The sequence below is a fragment of the Hyla sarda genome, chromosome 10 (assembly GCF_029499605.1).
Source record: "Hyla sarda isolate aHylSar1 chromosome 10, aHylSar1.hap1, whole genome shotgun sequence".
NCBI lineage: Eukaryota > Metazoa > Chordata > Amphibia > Anura > Hylidae > Hyla > Hyla sarda.
In genome coordinates this window covers 36330473-36353854 of record NC_079198.1, presented here as the reverse complement: position 1 = coordinate 36353854, position 23382 = coordinate 36330473, and the positions used below count along the sequence as shown (strand labels likewise).

The window sequence follows — 23382 nt, the reverse complement described above, 5'->3', positions numbered from 1 at the left end:
TAATTACAGGTTTCCTTTTAAGTGTGGCCTATGTACAAGGTTTTGCAGGTAGTTTACTCTATATCAGCTGTATCTTCAACATACTTGCCAGGGCAATCCCATTGCCTGGACCACAAAAGGGTCAGTCAATGGGTTTTTCTAAAGGCTCCTTAGAGCTCAGTAGTAACTGTTATCACTTGTATATATTTTATGCTACTCTTATAGAAATGTGAAAGTGCTAATATCATATAAACCCCTTTTTTTTAATTATATGTAGCAGCATGTTTAAATCACTACTGTAATTGAACTGTGTTTTTTTTCTAGTGTATGAATCTTAAAAGTAGTCCAACAACCAACTAACGAGAAGTTACTGCTATGTTAGTCTTAAACAGATTAACTAGTATTTCCTGTACGCTTCCCGAAAAGGTGTTATATACTCAATGCAAGCCTCTTTCAAAAGCTGCAAGACTTCAATTTAGGAGAAGTTGTTGTCTGAGATTAAAGGCTCCTTTGAAAGCATTTAGCTTGTGTTTTCTCTGAGCTTTCCACAAAGGAATGGATGGGTTAATAGTAACTGCAATATTTCTTTCAAAGGAAAGAAACAAAAGTACAAAAAGTTATTGTTGTTGTTTCTGTGTCTGAGGCGTAAAGCTATTAGCTTATTTTTTTTCTCTGCTTTCTGAGGTTAGTTTAATACTCACCATCATGTGCCATATTTTATGCCGTTTTTGTTTGCATATGTGGGCTATAATGCATTTTTGTTTGCCGTCTTTTGGGGGATTTTTTTGCAACAATAGATTTTCTTTTTATTAAAAACAAAGCATGCTCTGTTTAGGTTTTGTTTTTGTATATGTTCCCATTTTCTACTGGACAAATACATGTAAATAATAAAAAAAAAAACACCAAAAAGGCTTAACAGGATATGCTCATCCCATGAAATTATCTCCTCTCACATTTATTTTGGGGACAATATTCTTGTGATCGGTGGGATTCCAACCTGGAATGGGGATAACTCCAAGAGATAGGAATACCCCTTAAATAAATAAAAAAAAGTATTTCAAATGCATAACAGTTGTTGATATTGTTTTAGTATGTTAAAAAAAAAGTTCTGCAATAAATTGGCCATATGAGAACAAAACTATTAGGCCATTTCACAATAAAGTAATGTGAAACCTCTCCAAAAGATTACCTCTTTGAGAAGACTACCCTCCTTTCCAGACTGGAGATTGGTGTCTGACTGCCGCTAATCAGTAATTTAAGGCATGTCCAAACAATAAGCCATGACTAGCCTAGAGGTAAAATCTTAGCCTATTCTTTTTAGTCTTTGAATGCAATATACAAGACTTTTAATATTTTCATACTGAATAATTTACTGACTGCATAAAATATTCAGTAATTTTAATAAAGCAAAAGTTAACAAACATAATGTATGCCGCACACTTATTATTTGTCTCTGGATGAGGGGCTTATAATAACATATTCATTATATTAAAATGAGATACTGGCTTCTGCAATATTTTGGCAAGATTACATGTGATAAGTGGACTGGTCACCTGAATATGTTGCCCTGTTAGAGGACACTATATACAAGGACAGATCTGTTTTACTATTAATCTAAATAGTTCAATGATTACGCTATTTAGATAAAAGAGCCTTAGGTTAAGTTCATGTTAAGGCCATGAGCTGTTTGAAATTTCCAGAATTTTTTTTAGACATGTTTGGTTTTAGTTTTTGGGCCCTTTTTCAGCCCCTTTTTTAAATAGATTTTTAGCATTATTTTAAGATGTTTATAGTAAAAGCTTTTTTCCATTTAAAAGTATTTTGGGCTATTTATTGCCCAGAATATGTCCCAAATTACTTGTCAACATATTTGCCAAAATATGGGCATCCTTTGGCACAAAAATGGGTGAAAAAGATTCTGCACTGTGTGGGAACTAACAGCCATTTTCTATTAAATACAATAGATACAGCCTTTTGGACTCATAGTTGCCAATCTGCTATATTCATGAGGACGCACTCCCGAATCTCTTTCCACTGCATCCTTTCCATTCATTGATAAATGACAGCTGATGGACCATATGTGCTTCATGTACACTAGACATGGTGGCCATCAGTCACCGATGAGAGGAAATGCTAAAGTGCGCCTGTTGTATATACAGCAAACTGTCTAAATTATTTAAAAAAATATTTGAAATAGTCTTTTAAAAAGGATTAAGAATGGCTTAAAACACCCATCTGCCTAATCCTTTTACAATGGGGTTTGAAGGGTGTCCAGATCTTTGCTGATTCACGTTTCCTTAAACACAGGAAAAAATGCCCGTTTAAAAACACAGGAAATGCCCATTCACTCAATCACCGGAACAGCATGTCATGTCTTGCGTTGAACAATGTATTCTTATAGAAAACAAGATATTTTATATGCAAAGAGAAAACATAAACATATGGCATGTCTTCTAATATTTTTCTAAGACTTTGTACCTTTGTTTGCAAAGATGCTGTTTAAGCCTGTAGTAGGATCGTTTAGAGACCGCACGGGTGAGGGCTGGTAGGATTGCCGACCACCTAATAATGAAAAAAAAGAAATTTTCTTCTCACTGCATAGTTCTGATATCATGGGCGGCATTTATCATTGTAGCTGTAAGTGAAGCATTTTTCTACACCTTTTTTTTTTTTGTGTGCTGGTAATGTGTAGGAGCACCAAATTCATTAAATGGTCACACAGCATTTGATACATTTTGTTCAGGTCCCATTTTCAGAAATTTCTTTCTTCACAAACACCAAAAAGCTAAGCTAAGTTTGGGCTGGTGTAGTTTAGAGACTTTTCAGTGGCTTTACGCCTTTTTTGCGCCTTTTCACAAAAAGGCGGAGTTGATGAAAACCCTTCTACATCATGTGTATTGCCAAAATCAGTGGATTGGAACTCAAAATCAGCAGAAATGTATAAACAAAAAGGCACAAATAAACCCTGCTTGCGCCTTTTTTTTTGTGCCTTTTCTAAACACAAAAAACTGTCTAAAGATAATGATAAATGTTAGCCCATATGTATCATTCATTTTTAAAAGCACAACAATTTTATTATTTGATTTGTCTAATTATATAATTGTGTATAATTTACATAAACATGGTGCTGGTTTAGCATTAGATTTTATTTATCATAGTTTACACTTTGACAATGCAATAAATTGACCTATGTAGTCATTAGTTCTACCTTGTCAGTCATTAACATAAACACTAAGGCATAGGGCAGTTATGAAAATGTATTAATTTTAATAAAATCTAATATTAGGATATCTTATAAGAATAAGGCTAGGTTTCCACTTTTTATTTATTTTTTGACCTGCAAAAGCGCCAGAAAAACTGCCATTGTATTTTTCTGCATTTTTGCAGTTTTTCTGGCGTTTCTAACTTTTTCAGCTTTTTTCCTTTTTGCAGTTTTTTTTCTTTCCATGTATCCTTTTTAACTTTTATAACTCTCTAGTAAAAATAACATAAAAACACCAGAAAAAGAAAACAAACACTAAACCCACATTGTGTTTTCATTAGTGTTTATTTTCCTCCAATAGACTCTATGGAAGAAAAACCTCAAGTTTTCCATGAAAATATACCATAGTCTTTACATGCTGCAGTTTTGAAAAGCTGCCACTGAGCCCAAAAATGCAGAAGAAGAGTGAAAAAAAAATGCAAAGGAGAAAAATGTTAAGTGGGTATTGTGTTTTAAAATTCCAAACTGACTTCCAGCTAGCATCTGGCTTTCTGACTTTCCAGTTAACATCTGCAGCGTCCCCCCCCCCCCCCCCTAAGAAAAAAAAAAAAAAACTTGTGTGGCAGTCTGGGCATTTATTTGCCCATTTTTTAAATAAAAAAAAAAGTGGAAATGTGTTATGTACTTACAGCACTCTTTGGTCCTACCACCCCTTTGTATCACTTCAATTGTACAAAGAGAGGGGACTGTCTTAAAGGAAATCTGTCATCAATGTCACCTGCACTAATCTGTTGGTACAGATGATAATCATGCCCGGTAACCAGTCCTTGTTCTGTGCTCCCGCTATTTTCCTCCGTATATTCTGTTCACGGATCGCTTTGTAGTATGGATGGAGCTTCCTGATGTCACCACTGCTGCTTCTCTTTTGGGTCCCGCTGCTAGCAAATGGCAGCAATGACATCAGGAAGCTCCGCCCATGCTCCAAGTCGGCTGTGGAACAGAAGATACATTGGAAGATAGCAGGACAGCGGGAGCACAGAGCAAGGACCAGTAAGCTGGTTATCATCAGTGTCACCTGCACTATCTGTCTGTACTGACAGATTAGTGCAGGTGACATTGATGACAGATTTCCTTTAAAAGAGTACTCCAAAAAAAAAAAAATCCAGATCAACTCATGCCTGACTGTTATACAGACTTATAATGACCAGAAGTTATGTGTGCATTCCAGTCAGAAACAATGCTTTCTGCTAAAAATAAAAAATAAAAAATTTGCTGAGGTTCAGGTGAAATCATCCTCACTGTACACTCAACCTCAATAGGGACACTAGAGCAATATTTATGGTGTTTAAAGCTGAAATTAATGATGTTGTTTTGCTGAGATTTCTCATCATTTTCATTTGTGTTTTTTTACAGGATTTGTTTATATGACAAAGGCCAAATGTTACTTTAAAATCTGTAGTGAAATTAAAGTTTATTTGGCTTTTTTGGGCCATTTATTGGGGAAGTTGAAACTCAACAAGTTAGCCTTATGCCTTGGAGGATTCCACACGACAGGGTTTGTAGGGACTAGAAAAGTACTGGCTAGGGATAATTAGGATGCTTGGGATTGGCCAGGAAACTGATAATGAGGCATGGGGATATTAGGGAAGGGCAGGTGCCACTTTCTGAAAACATAACTTAAAGTGAGGTTGGGAACATTGCTGATTGAGGTGAAATGAGGGAGCCAATGTAGGTTTTGGACTCCCAATGTGGATATAATGGTGTTTCCCAGGAGGTAGCAAAAAACCCAGCTTGGAAAGTTGGTTATTACTGTGGACGAGAAAGGCTTGGCAAGAAAACACAGGAGTTTAAGGTATATTCCTTCAAGCCTTCTAACTATAATACACTAAAGGCAAATGTTATTGAGAACTCACATCACGTGCCTACATGAAAGCCAAGACAAGCCATTAATGGACATTGGGGGAGATTTATCAAAACTGAGTTGCCCATTGCAACCAATCAGATCGCTTCTTTCATTTTGCAGAGGCCTTGTTAAAAATTAAAGAAGCGACCTGATTGGTTGCTATAGGCAACTGAGCATTGGGTTTACCCAGTCCAAATCTTTTCAAGTTCAGCAAAATAATAAGTTTATAAGTTTAAACTTTTGGTTTCTTTATAAGGAACAATATAGTTAATGACTAGATAAAAGCAGGATTTTACTTTTATGCCCGCTCAGGCTCTTCATCCTGACTTGTAATTTAAATAAATTTGCAAAGACTTGCAATAAGTTTTTGTAGACTATAGCATGGTTTTATTTAGTTAGAGCTTTACATCTAATGAGCTGCTCAGCCTGAAAGCTCCTTTCAACAAAATACGGTCCTTGCCCATTGCAACGCTACCCTCCCCTGTCCTGATCTAATTATTTTGCCAGCAGCTATCAGAGGATTACCACTATGTACTTTACACATAGCAATGAGAGAGAGCACATTTATTTAAAAAATATAAAATATGGGTTAATTTGTCATTTTAAAAGGTGGGGTTGTTAAATTTATAATTTTTTTCAATATTACATATTTATATTTCCCCTTTTAGTTTTTCACAGTCTGCAAATTGTTATATAAAGTAGTTAAATTGACTCCTAAAAGATTTTTTTTTACATAAGTAAAGTCCTTAAAAACTTATTCCCACCTCATTGATAATGGTGTTTTCTAGAAGTGGTCTACTAGTGCTAAAGCAATAGTAATGTAAATAGTAAAACTAGATATCAGTTAAAATAAAACAAAATTTTACCTTTGACATTAAATAAAGAGCTAAATCTTCCAAAAGAATCGTTGGGGGGAGCCCACTCACTCGCAAGGTCCTTCATCATGTATCTGTTCTCTGCTATAAGAAAGTTAAACAGTTAATTTCACACACATAAGTAAACTAAAGGTGATCTGAACTAAATTCTACCTGTTAAATGTTTATTGAATGTCCACCAATCCTTTTGTTTCTACAACTCTTTTGCAGACTATGGCCCGGATTTACTATTGCAAACCCGACTGCTTTTTGCGGGTTATGTGCCAAAATGTGGCACAGTGCATTACAATTTGGCACAGTGCTCCACAAATTGTGCCTGCGCCAGATATTTTAGCATTTTATTAAGTAATTATTTAAAAAATAAATAATTATTGAAATATTTTATGTAAAATTTGTCAGAAAAATCGGCAATTTCGTCGCGAAAAAATCGAATATGGCTGCAAAAACAAAATTGCCGCAAAAAAATTAACAAAAGTGGTGCGAAAATGAATTTTGACATATTTTCAAAGCAGCACAAAAGACCTTTGAAAATGTGAGGAGAAAAAAAAAAAAGGTGTGAATAATATTGCTGGAACAGAAATTACAGTAGTTTTTGAGAATCTCCCCCATAGTCTGCATAGGAACTGTAAAAATGAAATAGTTTTAAGATCTATCACATAGTTTTTAATATGTGCATGTAGATTCATTGCAATAAAGGGCATAGCCATCAAAGGAGTTTAATGGTGGAAAAAAAATACTAAATCATTTTATAACTTAAAAACTGAGCACTTATTAATATACTTTTACTAGCATAGACCAATCCCCACTGGATATTATGTTTCATTTATATAAAGGCAATGGAATCCAATGATCCCAAGTGAAATGTTCTTGCCTTCTACCTCAATCCACTATTTATACCTATTTTCCTCAATAGAGCTACACTCGATGAATGTGGTTTGTATGCATAGCATCGTAGGCGTGGATAGCTCATAAAATATTTAACTATTTCATTCAGGATTACTAAGGTTACACGCAGTATTGACTGAGGAGGAAAATGTTGGTTGAGATACATTTCCAGTGGTTTGCAAGAGATCTCCAGTGACTTGAAATCTGAATGGCCTAAATTTCAACCTGATCATTGAATGATGCAGAAATACTGGACCATATTAGACAGTCTGTTCAGATTTATAGTGTGCCGTCTGCAGATGAATGACGCTTTTATAAGCACTTTTCATGAACTTTTATATTTAGTATTTAGTGTATGAGGAATATTTCTTTTATAGATTCAAACACTGAGATCAAATAAGGTTCTATCCATAGAACTGCATTGTGTAGCAGGTGGTTTTGGCAGTGAGATAAATTACACTAATGCTTTGATGACAGCCTTGTGTTCACCCAGTGTCCATTCTTTGCCGCCACAGGAACATTCAGAAGAACACTAATGCTTATATGAAAGACATTTTTGACCCCAGCTAGTGCTAATATGCTCTTCTATCAATATATGTTATGCTAGAACACCTTTATTGCCCAAACACAAAGAGATGAAAGCATCCTGTCAGATTATGATATAGTACCAAGCAAACATTATACTGTGCATTTAGTAGATTTGCATCTTTTAATGCAGACCAAGAATTCTGGAAGGTGACAAAAAAAATGTATGAGCCTTTAGTGAAGACCTTCATTTGCTAGTGAGCAATTACTGGAGATCCTTCAAATATAGTGATCTAGTAAGATGGAAAAAAAATGAGACATGTCCTTTATATTATTAAAGGGGTACTCCAGCGAGAAATAAATATTTTCAAATTAACTGGTGCCAGAAAGTTAAACAGATTTGTAAATTACTTCAATTTAAAAATCTTAAGCCTTCCAGTACTTATCAGATACTGTATTATCAGAGGAAGTTATGTAGTCCTTTCCAGTTGACCACTGTGCTCTCTGCTGCCCCATGAGTCTGCGTCAGGAACTGCCTGGAGTAGAAGCAAACCACTCTTGCTCGGGACAGTTCCTGACACGGACAGAGGTGTCAGCAGAGAGCACTGTGGTCAAACTGGAAATAACTACGCAACTTTTGCTGTAGTATACAACAGCTGAAAAGTACTGGAAGGCTTAAGATTTTTAAATAGAAGTCATTTAAATTTCTGGCACCAGTTGATTTTAACCTTTCTTTTTCACAATGGAGTATTCTTTTAATATGGCCATTGATTGTTCTATAAGGTCAACAAAAGGCTCAACTTTCTTCTATTATAGCCAATACTGAATAAGTAAACATCGAACAATAACAAGAACCATAACATTACCTGTCTTACTTGTAGTACTGTATCACTATGAGCTAAACAAGAATGCTAAAAGCTTGGATTTTTCTTTTCTAATTTTCAGCAAAATATGCTTTAGTGTAAATGTTCATAATAAATAGATGTCCTAAAAAATATTCATGAGGATGTCTGTGGCCAAATTCAATGTTAGTAAGCTCAATTCTATTTTAGTAAGCTCAGAATCGGGGTCTAGCTTTGAACACAACAACCCCAGATTTAACCCAAGCCCCTCCTCCCCCAAGCTCACTAAATATTTAAGAGACCAATAACAAAATAACATCCATTAGAAATAAAATTCATATTAAAAGTTTAAATTATTTTTCAGAATAAAAGTTACCCTGAATTACCTTGACATTATGATAGTCTGAGTTAATGACCCTTATTTTTCAAAAAAAATATTATTACTACTAGAAACCTATTTCATCACCAGCCTGTATGAAGAAGGAAAGTGAATAAAATTATATTGCATGAAAAGTTTCTGCACTCATCAACATGAAAAGCAATTAAGCTCCTCGGCATGGTACCTATTTTCTGTACAACATCTTGGGAAATAAAGCATAGCAGATCATTATGACTAGTCCTCATAGACAGGAAATATTCCTACCACATAGAATAATTAAATCAGTAAAGATTTACCAGATACTTTTATTTATAGATGAATTGGAAGCTATAATTGAATTATTAAAGTACCTAGATATCTTTATTAATATATTATGCAGTAGAAAGGGTTTACGTTTAGTGAACTTACAAACAATTACAAAGTATATATACTAAAAACTTTGTACTGTCTTTACTATGAGTCACCGGGGCACCTCTGGCATGGGAACAAAGGTAAATTAGGTCAAATGTTATGCTGAAAATGTTCTCTTCCTATATAAAAATTGAGCGCAATAAATCATGGAAATAATATAGAAAATACTAGGTGTTTAGTATGGGCACTATAAAATAAAGCAGGTAAACTGCTTTAAGAAAGAAATTATTGTAATAAGAGTAAATGTAGCAAATACCAGTGGTCATTCTGAAATCTCTGGGATGTAAGATCCTCATACTCATCATCACTCTTCTATCTCTGTGGGATGTAAGACATTCTCATCATCACTCTTCTATCTCCTCAAACTCCTCAAAATTTTGGTCTGAGGCTAAAAAACCCACTACACTGGTTTTTAGGCTGTCTTAGGCTCTGTTCAAACTGACTTCAAGACTGATCCATAACAGACGTTATTAACGTCAATAAATTAGTTCTACTGAGTGTAATAGTATAGCAGTAAATAGATAATGCAAACACGATGGAAAAGTACCATACTATACCAACTAATCATAAAAAAATATATATATCAAATTGAAGTAATTGTGGATGTTCAAGGAGGACATTCCTCTTTTTTTTTAACAAAAAAAAACTTTGCAACACTGAAAGAAAAGACAATTAGCCAATGTACTGAATGTCACTTACTAATTGGTAACTAATTTTATAGCAGGGTTACAATATCTAAAAATATCTAGAATGAGGTGTGTCACAAAGATGACACAAACAAAAGGACAACAAGAATGTTGTTCATAGCAACCGATAAGACTACAACTGACTACAAAACAAATGCAAGTATGTGAGCACTGACTAAGAGCTGCTCTAGTATTTACACTTTTTCACCGTTAATAGATCTGTCTTACCGTTCTTTTCAACCAAATTTCGGTTAGATTCCATTTTGCAGTATTTGTCCACATTCTTTCTGCCGGAGTTTAGCAGTTCTTCTCTTAAAGCACCCATAGCTTGGGTAAGCCTTTCTGCCTCCAAGGTCACTGTATAAGTAGGCAGTGGGGGTATTGGAGGAGCATTTCGAATAACCATTTGGAACTCCTATGAAATAAACATATATATGTCAGTGTTAGGTTTGAGGAAAATTAGATCCTCTAAATTGAAGTTATGTTTATAGAATTGGACTGTCATTGATTTTATTTTAAGGTTTACACATTTAAAGGGGTAGTCCACTGGTGAAAAACGTATCCCCTATCCTAAGGATAGGGGATAAGTTTGAGATCGCGGGGGGTCCGACCGCTGGGGCCCCCTGCGATCTCTCTGTACGGGGCGCCGGCTCTCGGCCCAGATAGCGGGTGTCGACCCCCGCACAAAGCGGCGGCCGACACGCCCCCTCAATACATCTCAATGGCAGAGCCGGAGATTGCCGAAGGCAACGCTTCGGCTCTGCCATAGAGTTGTATTGAGGGGGCGTGTCGGCCGCCGCCTCGTGCGGAGGTCGACATGCCCCCTTCCCGCGGGCTGTCGGGGCTCCGTACAGGAGATCGCAGGGGGCCCCAGCAGTCTGACCCCCCGTGATCTGCAACTTATCCCCTATCCTTAGGATAGGGGATAAGTTGCTCACCACTGAGTCACCACTGGATATCTCCTTTAACTCCTGTTTTCTTAATGCACCTATCATTTTAACAAACATCTGACATGTCACAGAGACATTTTATAATTTTGTATCACTATGCCCCCTTATCTCTGCTCTGCACACAGTACTTGGAATTACAATGCAAGGCTATGAGACTTCTAGCAATTCTGCTACCACTGGCTTTAGCTGCCTGAAGTGCATGCAGCTATTCATTTTAGCAATCATTCAGGGTCTCAGCACCCGGACCCCACCAATAGATACATTTGACATGTCACTATGGCTTGTCGGAAGTTTGTTGAAATGGTATTTACACCTTAATGCAACATTTTAAAACGACTGAAATAGTATATTATTAGGAAATATCTATGTAGTAGTATTTAAAGAAATACTTCAATAGACCCCTCAATCGGCTGATCACTAAGGATGTCAGGAGTCACACTGCCTCTACCAATCTGATATTGACAACCTATACTGAAGTCCTGAAAAACATTTAAAATTCATTAATCTGATTTGATAGTATGTAAAACCTACAAAAATATTCTTAATAGAATATATATAGCATATGCAGTAGTCATACTTCTCCTCTTCCCTCCTTTGTGAGACAATATATCTACTACAGTGCAATGCATGCACTTTTATAATATTGGGATCCACTAAAAATATCTGTGTGAAATATACTATACGGCCAGGAAAACTAGTCAACCATTGTCTAAGGGTCTTCTCAGTTACATGTTTAAAGGGGTACTCCAATGAGTGCCAGAAAGTTATACAGATTTGTAAATGACTTCTATTAAAAAATCTTTACCCTTCCAGTATTTTTTAGCAGCTTTATGCTACAGAGGAAATTATTTTCTTTTTGAATTTCTTTTATGTCTTGTCCACAGTGCTCTCTGCTGACACCTGATATCAGGAACTGTCCAGAGCAGAAGAAAATCCCCATTGCCAACCTATGCTACTCTGGACAGTTCCTGACACAGACAGAGGTGTCAGCAGAGAGCACTGTGGACAAGACAAAAAAGAAATTCAAAAAGAAAAGAATTTCCTCTGTGGTATACAGCTGCTTAAAACTACTGGAAGGGTAAAAATTCTTTAATAGAAGTCATTTACAAATCTGTTTAACTTTCTGGCACCAGTTGAATAAAATAAAAAAATTCCCACCGGAGTATGTTAACAGTATTCACTCTTAGACTAGGTTAATTTTAACGATTTGTGCCTCTGAGGCATGGATACATTGAGAAAGTATCAAAATGACATGTCAAGGTATACATGCTAAGACAGGAATGGGCCCCATTCATTCAATGCCCCATCTTAAGTCAGCTAGTGATTACATTCAGAGTAATTTTCTGAGGTATGCAAGTTTTGGCTTGGACTGAGAAGTGAAATTTGCAGCACTTTTCTGTCCCAGACAAAGCTCGGATACACGGGCATGTCATTTTGACAGTTTCTTTTAAAATTGGCACAAATTGTGATGTGAACCTAACCTAAGATGTAACTGCTCTTGTTCTAAAGTGGTGGTTGTACCTAATAAACCATAATAATGCACTAATTGTAACATTGATAAATCTAAAAGGTCACTGCTTTGACATTTATATCCTTACTTAACAAATTTCATTTTTTTTTTCTCTATTAACATTTTTATGAACTCACTTGTAGGAAAAGTACAGCATCGGTAGTATGTAACAGCTTATCTCCATCATGTTGTCTGTCCTGGAGTTGGTCTCTTTTTACTTGTAAGTCACTTATAATTTGCTCAATTAGCTCGCAGGCAATTCTCTCCTTTTGTTCTAGATGCGCTTTCACTTCTTCCTGTTGTTTCTGAAGCTCCCGAATCAGATCCTTGTAGTTATGGTCAACAGCAGACTTTTGGTTGGTTGTAAAATTCTAAAATGAAGACCATATTAAAGAAATTCAAAAAACGTACTTTATCTGCTCTGTGTCTATAATACAGACATAAAAAAGAACATATGGAAATATTCTAGGGGGTGATAGGAAAATCTTGCTCACACAATGTTTGTGAACTCCATGACCAATTTCCTATTTCTTATATGTAAACTATGCAAACGTATATGAAAATGTAGATGACGATGTTTGAATACATGCAGACTAAAGGCAATATATGCATTTGTATGTGTCCTTATTATACTCCATGACCAAGATATAATGCATTAGATGTATTTCTTTCTAATACTACTGTATTTAAGGAGTTGTGCAGCGATAGAAGATAAGTAGCTGATCGTGCCCACCATTCATCTTTATCGGAGAGGCGAAAGTACCCAAGTACACCGCTCATGTATCTCCGGCTCTTCTATAAAGATTCATGAAGGGCATGTGCCGACCTCACTCCATTCATGGGGAGAGCTTGAATGCCATGCCGGAAATCGTGGGGGGTCCCAGCAGTCAGATCCCCTGCGATCAGCTCCTCTGGATAGGGGATAACTTAATTTTTGCTGCACAACCTCTTTAATATGTTTGGTGAGCTCTGCTATGTACAATAGGTAAATGATACTCTGCACAAAATGCATCATATCCTAGAAGTCATTGTCATATTAAAGATTGAAGTTTTATTAAAAATAAACAATCTTATTATATCACCAGTAGATCAGTAATCAATAAGGACAGTCTGGGGGAAAAAAATACAATATATAGGTCTAATTTGCTCGTGGACCTCTATTAGCCAGATATATTCCAAAAGGAAAATTTGGGTTGATATACTCTGGTATCACTTTAATTCATCTCTATTTACAAAAATATACAACATGGTATAAGTTTTTTAATTGGAGTCAGGGCAGACATATTTAACTATAGAGTCATACATTAGACATGTCTATCTGTTGTACAGAACAATGTAAAATACCTAAGTATAATATTAGTTAATCATATTCACAGTTTGACAAGCACAATAATCCATTGATGGACGCACCTCTTCCTACTTAAATATAGCCATGTGGTTTTTGCCAGCTTTGAACTGGCGTTGACTACCAATTTAGGAACAATTATCAATCACTGACGTATCCATCTAATATATGGAAATAGGAACTGTGGAATGTTTATGGATATGTATAACTTTGTCATACAGAAACTCAGTGTTCAAGTATAGAGCCAGTTTTGATACAGGCATAGCATTATTACTTACAGTTAAGGGAAGTGATTGTTGAGTGTAGTCTATTATAAAGCAGTCTGTTATGCCAAATATTTATAGCATGACATCCATTCAGTAATGAATACTTTTATACATGAAATTCTATTTGGTTATTACTGCATACACTTGATGTAACCTGCTTTTCTTATGTGTCTATGCATTTATTTTCTACATCACTGCATAGCAAACCAACAATGCACTAAAATTATGAGTCTCATGTTCGGATTAATCCAGCCTCTTATAAAACATATATTTTCCTTACTGTGTATGCTATTTGTGTAAACATATATTGCTGATATGAAAGGATCAAGGGTAAGATTTATATCCTTAAAACATGCACCTGGAGAGAAGACATGCTGTAATGTCAAGTGCATCACTTTTACTGCCACAGGAAAGAAATATCATGGGTTTACTGATAGCACGATTCAGATGGAAATAAAGAAGGTCAGGCAGATGTGGTGGTAGTAGATTACTAGTGGGATCTACTTAGCAATTACTTAAGAATTCCATGTCATCAAGGTATTACCCCGTTACAATAGATAATCTGGAACAATGCTTGTCAACTCTAGTCCTTAAAGGGGTACTCCACTGGAAAACATTTTCTTTTATATCAACTGGTTAAAAACCGATTAGTAAATTACTTCTATTAAAAAAATCTAAATCCTTCCAGTATTTATCATGTTCCGTATAATTCACAGGAAGTTATTTTCTGTTTTATTTTCCTTTCTGCCTGACCACAGTGCTCTCTGCTGACACCTCTGTCCATGTCAGGAACTGTCCAGAGCAAGAGAGGTTTGCTATGGGGATTTGCTCCTACTCTTGACAGTTCCTAAAATAAACAGAGGTGTCAGCAGAGAGCACTGTGGTCAGGCAGAAAGGAAATTCAAAAAGAACTCTGTAGTATACAGCAGCTGATAAGTACTGGAAGTATCGGGATTTTTTTAATAGACGTAATTTACAAATCTGTTTAACTTTCTGGTAACAGTTGATTTAAAAAATGTTTTCCAGTGGAGTACCCCTTTAACTTCTCCCAACAGGTCGGGTTATCAGGATTTTCTGAAAGGTGTTATACAGTTAAAAATAACTTATTCTCTATCCAAAGGATGGATATAAGAATCTAATCTTGGGTGGTCTGACTGCTGGAACCCCCTGCGATCTCCACAATGGGGCCCTAGACCTGGATGTATGGAGAGTTTGATGGCATGGGAATGCTGGAAATAACCGAATACAGCACTTAGGTATCTCCTGCGCTTCCATAAACAGTGCACAGAGCAGCAGATGTCACATGCTGTCTACTGCTCCATACAGCTGTGTTCTGGAGATCGCAGGGGTCCCAGCTGTCAGACTCCCACCACCCACAATAAGATGTTTGTCCCCTATCCTGTGGGCATCCTGTGGATAGCGGATAAGTTATTTTTGGCTGGATAACATCTTTAAATTGCACATTTAATGGTATTATTTTCAGTGTAATAGGAATAGCCACGTGTTTCTATTAAATATCTTCAGCTCCTCAGCTGTTGTGGGAACTGGAGTTGAAATAAGCTGTAAACTGATATGAAAGCTGTAAAAAGATATGAAAGCTGAAAAAGTTGTCAAATTGAAGAAAGCAATCAAGACTAAGGGGAATCAAGTAATTGCTTAGGGTTTTTAAACATCCAAAAGGGCCAATGGATGGGAGTAACCACCCATACGAATTTGACTACACAGCAGCATTTCAGTATACTACATATAACTTTGGATGTTTGCTTCAGTGGCATTTAAAGTTTCTGCAAATCCAAAATATGGGTCCATAGACACACGATATGGTGCCATAATTGGCCATGCACATGGCTCTGCCATGCTCATCAAGCCTGAAGCAAATCATTTAAAATATTCAGAAGCATATTACAAGAAATATTTTAAGGTTTAACACTTGCTGGTCAAGCAAATGTTATTTATTATGGGGAATATTATAAGAAGTGCTGTAAGACTTCACGAACCCTCCCATAGGCTTGCATTGAGGGGGCGGAACATAACTTCACATAGGGGCGGAGCCGTGACATCAACATACTCCGGCCACATGATCGGCAGTCATCAGACCCAGAGCGAACATGCTCCAGGGGCTGATGGTAACAGGGTGCTGTGTCAAAGATCACAGGGGTACCCAGCAGCGGGACCGCCGCGATCAGGTATCTTATCCCCTATCCTTTGGATAGGGGATAAGATGTCTTAGCGCCGGAGAACCCCTTTAAGCCCGTATTTCTACGTTTTCGTTTTTTCCTCCTCGCCTTCAAAAAATCATAACTCTTATATTTTCATCCACAGACTAGTGTGAGGGCTTGTTTTTTGCAAGACCAGTTCTTTGTAATGCATTCACTCACTTTACCATAAAATGTATGGTGCAACCAAAAAAATACTATTTGTCCGGGGAAATTAAAAAGAAAACTACAATTTAGCAAATTTTGGGAAGTTTCGTTTTCACGCCGTACAATTTACGGTAAAAAATGATATGTGTTCTTTATTTTTTGGGTCAATAGGATTAACCTGTTAAGGACCAAGGGCGTAAACTTACGCCCCTAGTCCCGCTACACAGTAACCCCGCATCATATCACAGCGGGCCCGGCGTCATAGTTAAGCCGGGACCCGGCGCTAATAGCGCGCAGCACTGATCGCGGTGCCACGCCCTATTAACCCTTTAGCCACGCGCTCAAAGCTGAGCCGCGCAGCTAAAAGGGAAAGTAAAATGTGCCAGTTAGCTCAGGGAGCTGTTCGGGATCGCCGCGGCATCCCGAACAGCTGTACTTCAGGAGGAAGGTCTCTTACCTTCCTTCCTGCAGTCCGATCGCCGAATGAATGCTTCTAGCCTGAGATCCAGGCTTGAGCATTCAATCGCCGAAAACACTGATGCATTCCTATGGAGATGCATCAATCAGTGGTAAAGATCAGTACATGCAATGTTATATTCCCCCCCCCCTGGGGGCTATAATATGGCATAAGAAAAGTGTAAAAAAATCATTAAGTCTTTTAATGATCCCTTCCCCTAATAAAATGCTTTTTAAAGCGCACGTTCAATGGCGTACGTGCAAAAAAATTCTTATGTCCAAAATAGCGTATTTTTGGTCACTTTTTATATCATGAAAAGATTAATAAAAAGCGATCAAAAAGTCCGATCAATGCAAAAATGGTACCGACAAAAACTTCAGATCACGGTGCAAAAAATTAGCTCTCATAGCCCCCTGAACATGGAAAAATGTAAAAGTTTTAGGGCTCAGAAAATGACAATTTTAAACGTATAAATTTTCCTGCAAGTATTTATGATTTTTTTTCAGTAGTAATACAAAATCAAACCTATACAAGTAGGGTATCATTTTAACCGTATGGCCCTAGAGAATAAAGAAAAGGTGTTATTTTTAACGAAAAATGTACTACATAGAAACGGAAGCCCCCCAAAAGTAAAAAAATGGCATTTTTTCCAATTTTGTCGCACAATGATTGTTTTTTTCCATTTCGCCGTAGATTTTTGGGTACAATGACTGATGTCATTACAAAGTAAAATTTGTGGCGCAAAGAATACGCCATAAAACAGATTTTTAGGTGCATAATTGAATGAGTTATGATTTTTTAAAGGTAAGGAGGAAAAAACGAAAGAGCAAAAAACGCCTGGTCCTTAAGGGGTTAAAATGATACCCATGATTACATACTTTTCTATTACTGTTGTGCTTTAAAAAAATCGCAAACTTTTTAAACAAATTAATATGTTTAAAATCCCTCTATATTGAAGACCTATAACTTTTTCATTTTTCAGTATAAGCGGCGATATGAGGGCTCATTTTTTGCGCCATGATCTGTACTTTTTATTGATACCATATTTGCATATATAAAAAATTTTGGGGGGAATAAAATGTTATAAAAAAGCAGCAGTTTTTTACTTTTTTTTTTTTTTTTTAGCGTTCACGCCGTTCACCGTACGGTATCATTAACATTATATTTTAATAGTTAAGATATTTACGCACGTGGCAATACCAAATATGTTTTTAAAAAATCATTTTTTTAATACATTTTTTTGTGGGTGAAATGGGGAAAATGGGTCATTTGACCTTTTTATTGGGGGGGGGAGGGATTTTTAAAAATTTTTAAACTTTTATTTTTACACTTTAATAGTCCCCATAGGGCATAGCACTGATCATTGTTATCGGTCATCTTCTGCTCTGGTCTGCTTGATCTCATGGAAGGCAGCAGAAGCAGGTGAGGGGACCTCCGTTTGCCGTTCTGGATGATCGGATCGCAGCGGCAGCATTTTAGTGAACGCAGTGAACTGCAGATGCTGTATTGATCACAGCATCTAAGGGGTTAATTGCGGGCATCCACGCGATCACGGATGTCGGCCATTATCGGTGGGTCTCTGGCTGCTATCAGCCGCCGGGACCTTCTGCGCATGACCCGAGCATCGCTACGATGCTTGCGATTATGTATAGGACGTAAATGTACGTCCTGATGCGTTAAGTACCACCTCACCAGGACGTACACTTTCGTCCAGCGTCATTAAGCGGTTAAAGGACATTTTTCTTTTATAAACTAAATGATGACTAATGAGCACAAATGTTTGAAAAGGTTCAGTATTCATTAAATAAAAATTCACACTAATGGAAGAAAACATTTTTTTGAACATGTCCTTCTTAACAAATAGCTTAAAAGGGTACTCTGGTGGACACCTTTTTTTTTTTTTTTTTTTTTTTTTTTTTTTTAAATCAACTGTTGCCAAAAATCTTTACCCTTACAGTACTTTTTAGCAGCTGTATGCTACAGAGGAAATTCTTTTCTTTTTGAATTTCTTTTTTTTTCTTGTCCACAGTGCTCTCTGCTGACACCTGATGCCCATATCAGGAACTGTTCAGAGCAGGAGAAAATCCCCATAGCAAACCTATGTCAGCAGAGAGCACTATAGACAAGACAAAAAATAAATTTCAAAATGAAAGAATTTCCTCTGTAGCATACAGCTGCTAAAAAGTACCTGAAGGGTGATGATTTTTTTTAATAGAAGTCATTTACAAATCTGTTAAAATTTCTGACACCAGGTGATTTAAAAAAAAAAAAATTCCACTAGAGTACCCCTTTAAAGTAAGACTTTTTCCAATATGTACACGGAGGAAATAAATGTGAATACATTGCGACATCAGAAAATTTGTGGGAAGCTTCTAAAAGAAGCTTTCATAGTTACATAGTTCATAAAGTTAAATAATAGAAGAGAGTTCATCAAGTTCAACCTGTAAGACTACTGTGTTGATAAAGAGAAAGGCAAAAAAAAAAAACTTTATGAGGCTGATGCCAATTGCCCCATGACAGAGGAAAAATTCCTTCTCGATTCCAAATATGGTGATCAGAATAAATCCCTGGAGTAATATTCTTTCCTATGAATCTGGTATCAACAACCTGTAAGGTTATTACTGTCCAGAAATTTATCCAGGCCCCTTTTGAATTTTTATTGAGTTTACCGTGACCACTTTCCCTGGCAGAGGGTTCAATAGTCTCATTACTCTTGCAGTAAAGAATCCCCATCTGTGCTGGCGTATAAATCCTCTTGTTATAGATACAATCTTGGGTATAAATAGGTCATGGGAGAGATCTCTGTACTGCCCCCTGATATATATATTTTCAAGCATTGTTGTTAGGTCGCTCCAAAGCTGGAATGCATTGTCGTCTATGAGATTCCGCAGAGATTTTCCGTGTGAACATAGCCTAATTCTGATAATACTGTAGTCCTCCCATTCCTCTTATTGCTCTGGTTGCACATCTTTGAACCCTCTCCTGTTCCACTACATCTTTCTGTACACTGGTGCCCAGTACTGTACACAGTACCCAAAAACATTCTTTACGGAGACATTATAGTTCTGATTTCCAGAAAATGTACTCATTTTATATATGGGTTACTAAAATTCCTGGAATAAATATATTTTATTACCTCATCATCTAGACACTAGAGTGCATCCAGCTCAGTATCATTATAATTTCATCACACAACCTGAATATTCAGGTCAAGACTTGCTAAGCCCAGTACGAACTCTGGGATTTTCCAGTGGAGGTTTGTAAAATGAGTAGGGTGCTTTAATAGTATGTTTTCAAGGCAGCACATTTAATTACATGTAATAATGCTGTTCTTTGTTATCTGCCACCTACAACATCTAAATGACATGTAATATTGGGGGAGGTTATGAACTTTTAACATGATACTAATAGTGCATGTATGAGGTATGAATTTTGATAACTCTCCACTGTGATGAAATCAATGAAGACAAAAAAAAAACAATGTTTATACAGTAAAGACAAATATGTTCTTCCCAATTCTTACCAAGTAGAGGTGGTCAGTAAGTTACCCCACCAATTTGTCAGTACTTTTAGGCATTGGTGTCGCGGCGGTGGTGGTCGCCGCCCGGTGCTGCGCCATTTTATGCTAGGGACGTTAGGGACCCACTCTAAATAGGTGGCCTTGACGTGGCTAGTGGGCTTGTACTTTTTGATCAAAAATGTATACTAACAACCTGTTAGTTTTTGATATTATACTGAGAAGCAGTCAGATCATTATACAAGATCGTAGATGTGCACCATGTCTGTTTTTCTAGTGGCATTGGGGCTGCTCTGCCGGTGGGTCGTTCCCCCCTGTGGGCATTGGTGTCGCGGCGGTGGTGGTCGCCGCCCGGTGCTGCGCCATTTTATGCTAGGGACGTTAGGGACCCACTCTAAATAGGTGGCCTTGACGTGGCGAGTGGGCTTGTACTTTTCGATCAAAAATGTATACTAACAACCTGTTAGTTTTTGATATTATGCTGAGAAGCAGTCAGATCATTATACAAGATTGTAGATGTGCACCATGTCTGTTTTTCTACCCGAATTCACACTTTTAGGCATGGAGCCTGCTCATATAAAAAATATAAGGGAAAGATTTATTACGGATCCAAAATAGTTTTTACTTACAAATACTGATGCAGAAGACTGACCTTATACTGACATGTGAAAGAGGCCTTATTTGACTTGCAGAGTTTATCCAGAGAGCAGAAAATGTATTATTTTTCCTTGCTCCCTGGCATGTAATAGCTATAACTGCCTCCCTTCATGAATTGTGCAGGCTGAGAAAGTGGGGCAGGCACTATGCCGTAATCATTATGGGTTAAACCCTACCACATGAAGTGATTAATGACTGCACAATGTTGCCGGTATTGCAACCTCCTATGGCTATTGGCCACCACATACGGACATGGTTTTCTGCCCCCTAGAAAACAGCTTAGTAGGATTCTATTCTATTTTTTCCCCTGTTTATAAATTGTTGTTGACCTAGACTGGGCTTACACATTTTCACAAATTGCCAAGGTTTTATGGCAAGTACAAGTGGAGCTCTTATAAACGAAGTGCTTCACCTGGAATTGCTACAAAACCATGACAAATAAGAGTAAACCATGTGCATGGCTGGCGCAAAGTGCAAATTGGCAGGTCTCTATTTGGCTAGGGATATCCATGTAGCACTGCAGCGAAAAACAGCAGTTTTACCCACAATACTTAGTCAGTTTTAAAACCAGGACAGCTTGCCAGTGAGGCTTTGGCAGTATTGCCACCTCAATGTGTGAAGTTAGCCTTAACTTTGACAAGTTGCCACCAGATTAGATTCAGCAAATTTTTGTGGACAAAGTTAAAACTTTCTCTTGAAACACTATTTTGAAACGTTTTGGAGAAAGTTAAAAAAAAAAAAAAAAAAAAAAAAAACAATATGGCCTCCATTACAGTACTTACAGTAGTTGTCACACAGCATTTCTAAATATAAAAACTACATATGCAATTATACATTGACAATTCATGTATTGCTGCAAAACTGGCAGGACATCTTAAGGGCTGGCTGTAATGGAGATCATAATGATTATCATGTGGCTGCATTTAAGGGCGATGTGAATCTAAAATTGAAAAAAAAAAAAAAAACATCTGTGCCAAGAGCTAAGCTGTTTCCCAATAAAATGTGTTTTGTCCACAGCAAAATAGGCTATTTGAGATGCTGTAATTACTAATGGTTTTTTAATTAAGCTGTTATAGTTCTAGGTAAAGCTCCTGGGATTATTTCTATGGGAAGATGGCAGTTTTTCTGTGAACATCAATGTGCGTAAATGAGCAGACAAATGCCACACCTAGATAAGGCTGTAATTTCAAATAAAAATTAGCATGGCACGAAAATTCCCAGGACACACGCATAAAGTACAGGGGCAGGATCATATCCTGCCCTAGAAGATTTGGAAAGACTTTCCCACAATCTGATCCTTATCTTTGCTCTTGAGATAAGGCTTCTGCACTGACAAATAATATGGTCACGTGCATGACTTAGTAGTAGAAGCATACAGTGTAAATAGAAATACTTTTCTATTTATTTTCAAGTAACAGCTGCATATTGAGCTCTTAACTATGTGGTCAAGTGGGCGGTCCTACCCAGTGGGCGGTCCTACCCAGTGACTGACTACTCTCTATATTAAAACTTATACACAGATAAGTGTCAATCACTCATAAGAACTGCCCGCTTGACTACTTAACTCAGAATAAACAGAGGTTTACATGAAAAAAAATGGCACGTTATCCTAAAAACATTTACCACACAACTTTATATTGATCTGTCTAGCTCCTGCTCTATAACATGATGCCTTCAGATTGAACAGTGTCTTCACTGTGATAGGTTCCCTTGAAAAACAAAACAGTAGAAAAAAAAATTTGCAAAAAAAAAAATGTTACTGCTCCACGCAGATAAAATAAACTTCTGTAAAATACAATATTTTCTGAACTACCAAACTACTATTAACAGCATCGTAAGCTTATCCAGATAAGCTGCTCAGTGTGATATCCTCTAGGCACAGAGCATTCATGTAAATGGAAAAAGCTTTTGTTAAAAGAAGCACAGTGCTGGGGGACGATGTAAAAAAAAAAAAAGACATTGGTAAAAACTCTGGTGGAACTGAACAGCAGTGGAAAAAGGATCACTCTCAGCCCATGTGATCATAATCCTTAAAATGAGAACTCAGAATAATGCGACCAGCAGTGAAGACAAGGATTAACATTAAAGATAGCTAGAGATACTACATGAAAAGCACTCGGGTATTGTATCTGATTTCAGCAGAATGAATTGCAGCGTGATGTGGAAGTATTAGTGTGATGGGAGAATAAGACAAGCATTGAAATTATTATCAAGTGCTGAATGCAATTGTTTAATGAATTATTACAGACATTAACAGCATTTTCACAGACTGTCTTTACTATAACAATTAGAACTCTACATTTACCGCACACACAGTAAGTGCATTAGTGATTTAAACAAAAAAAAATTCCAACTTGGAGTATATATACAGTACATGTCAATGACTGTGTTATAAAAATATATGTAAACTGCAGAGATTGCTACAATGGCCTCTATTAACGGGGTATTCCCATCCTTAAAGTTAGCCCCTATGCATAGGATAGGGAAGAACAAGCTGATCGCTGGGGGTACTTCGCAGGAATGTCAGAGTTCATCGTAGATCTACTCTAGTGCCAATGCTCTGGTTGTTTCAGCTGGTCCTTGTTTGCTTTTTACTTTAGGAATGACACCAGATACACCCACAAGACTAT

The 23382-nt window shown here is 36.9% G+C and overlaps 1 protein-coding gene across 1 annotated transcript in view; it reads right to left on the bottom strand.

The window, feature by feature from the left end:
• The window catches only part of TRIM29 (tripartite motif containing 29), a 58671-nt gene that overhangs the window by 13737 nt on the left and 21552 nt on the right, over positions 1–23382 (bottom strand). The window contains exons 4-7 of the mRNA XM_056542349.1: positions 12285–12518; positions 9916–10102; positions 5951–6043; positions 2458–2541 (exon numbers count right to left, since the gene is read on the bottom strand). Of these exons, the coding sequence (XP_056398324.1) occupies positions 2458–2541; positions 5951–6043; positions 9916–10102; positions 12285–12518 (598 nt within the window). The remainder of the gene's footprint in view (positions 1–2457; positions 2542–5950; positions 6044–9915; positions 10103–12284; positions 12519–23382) is intronic.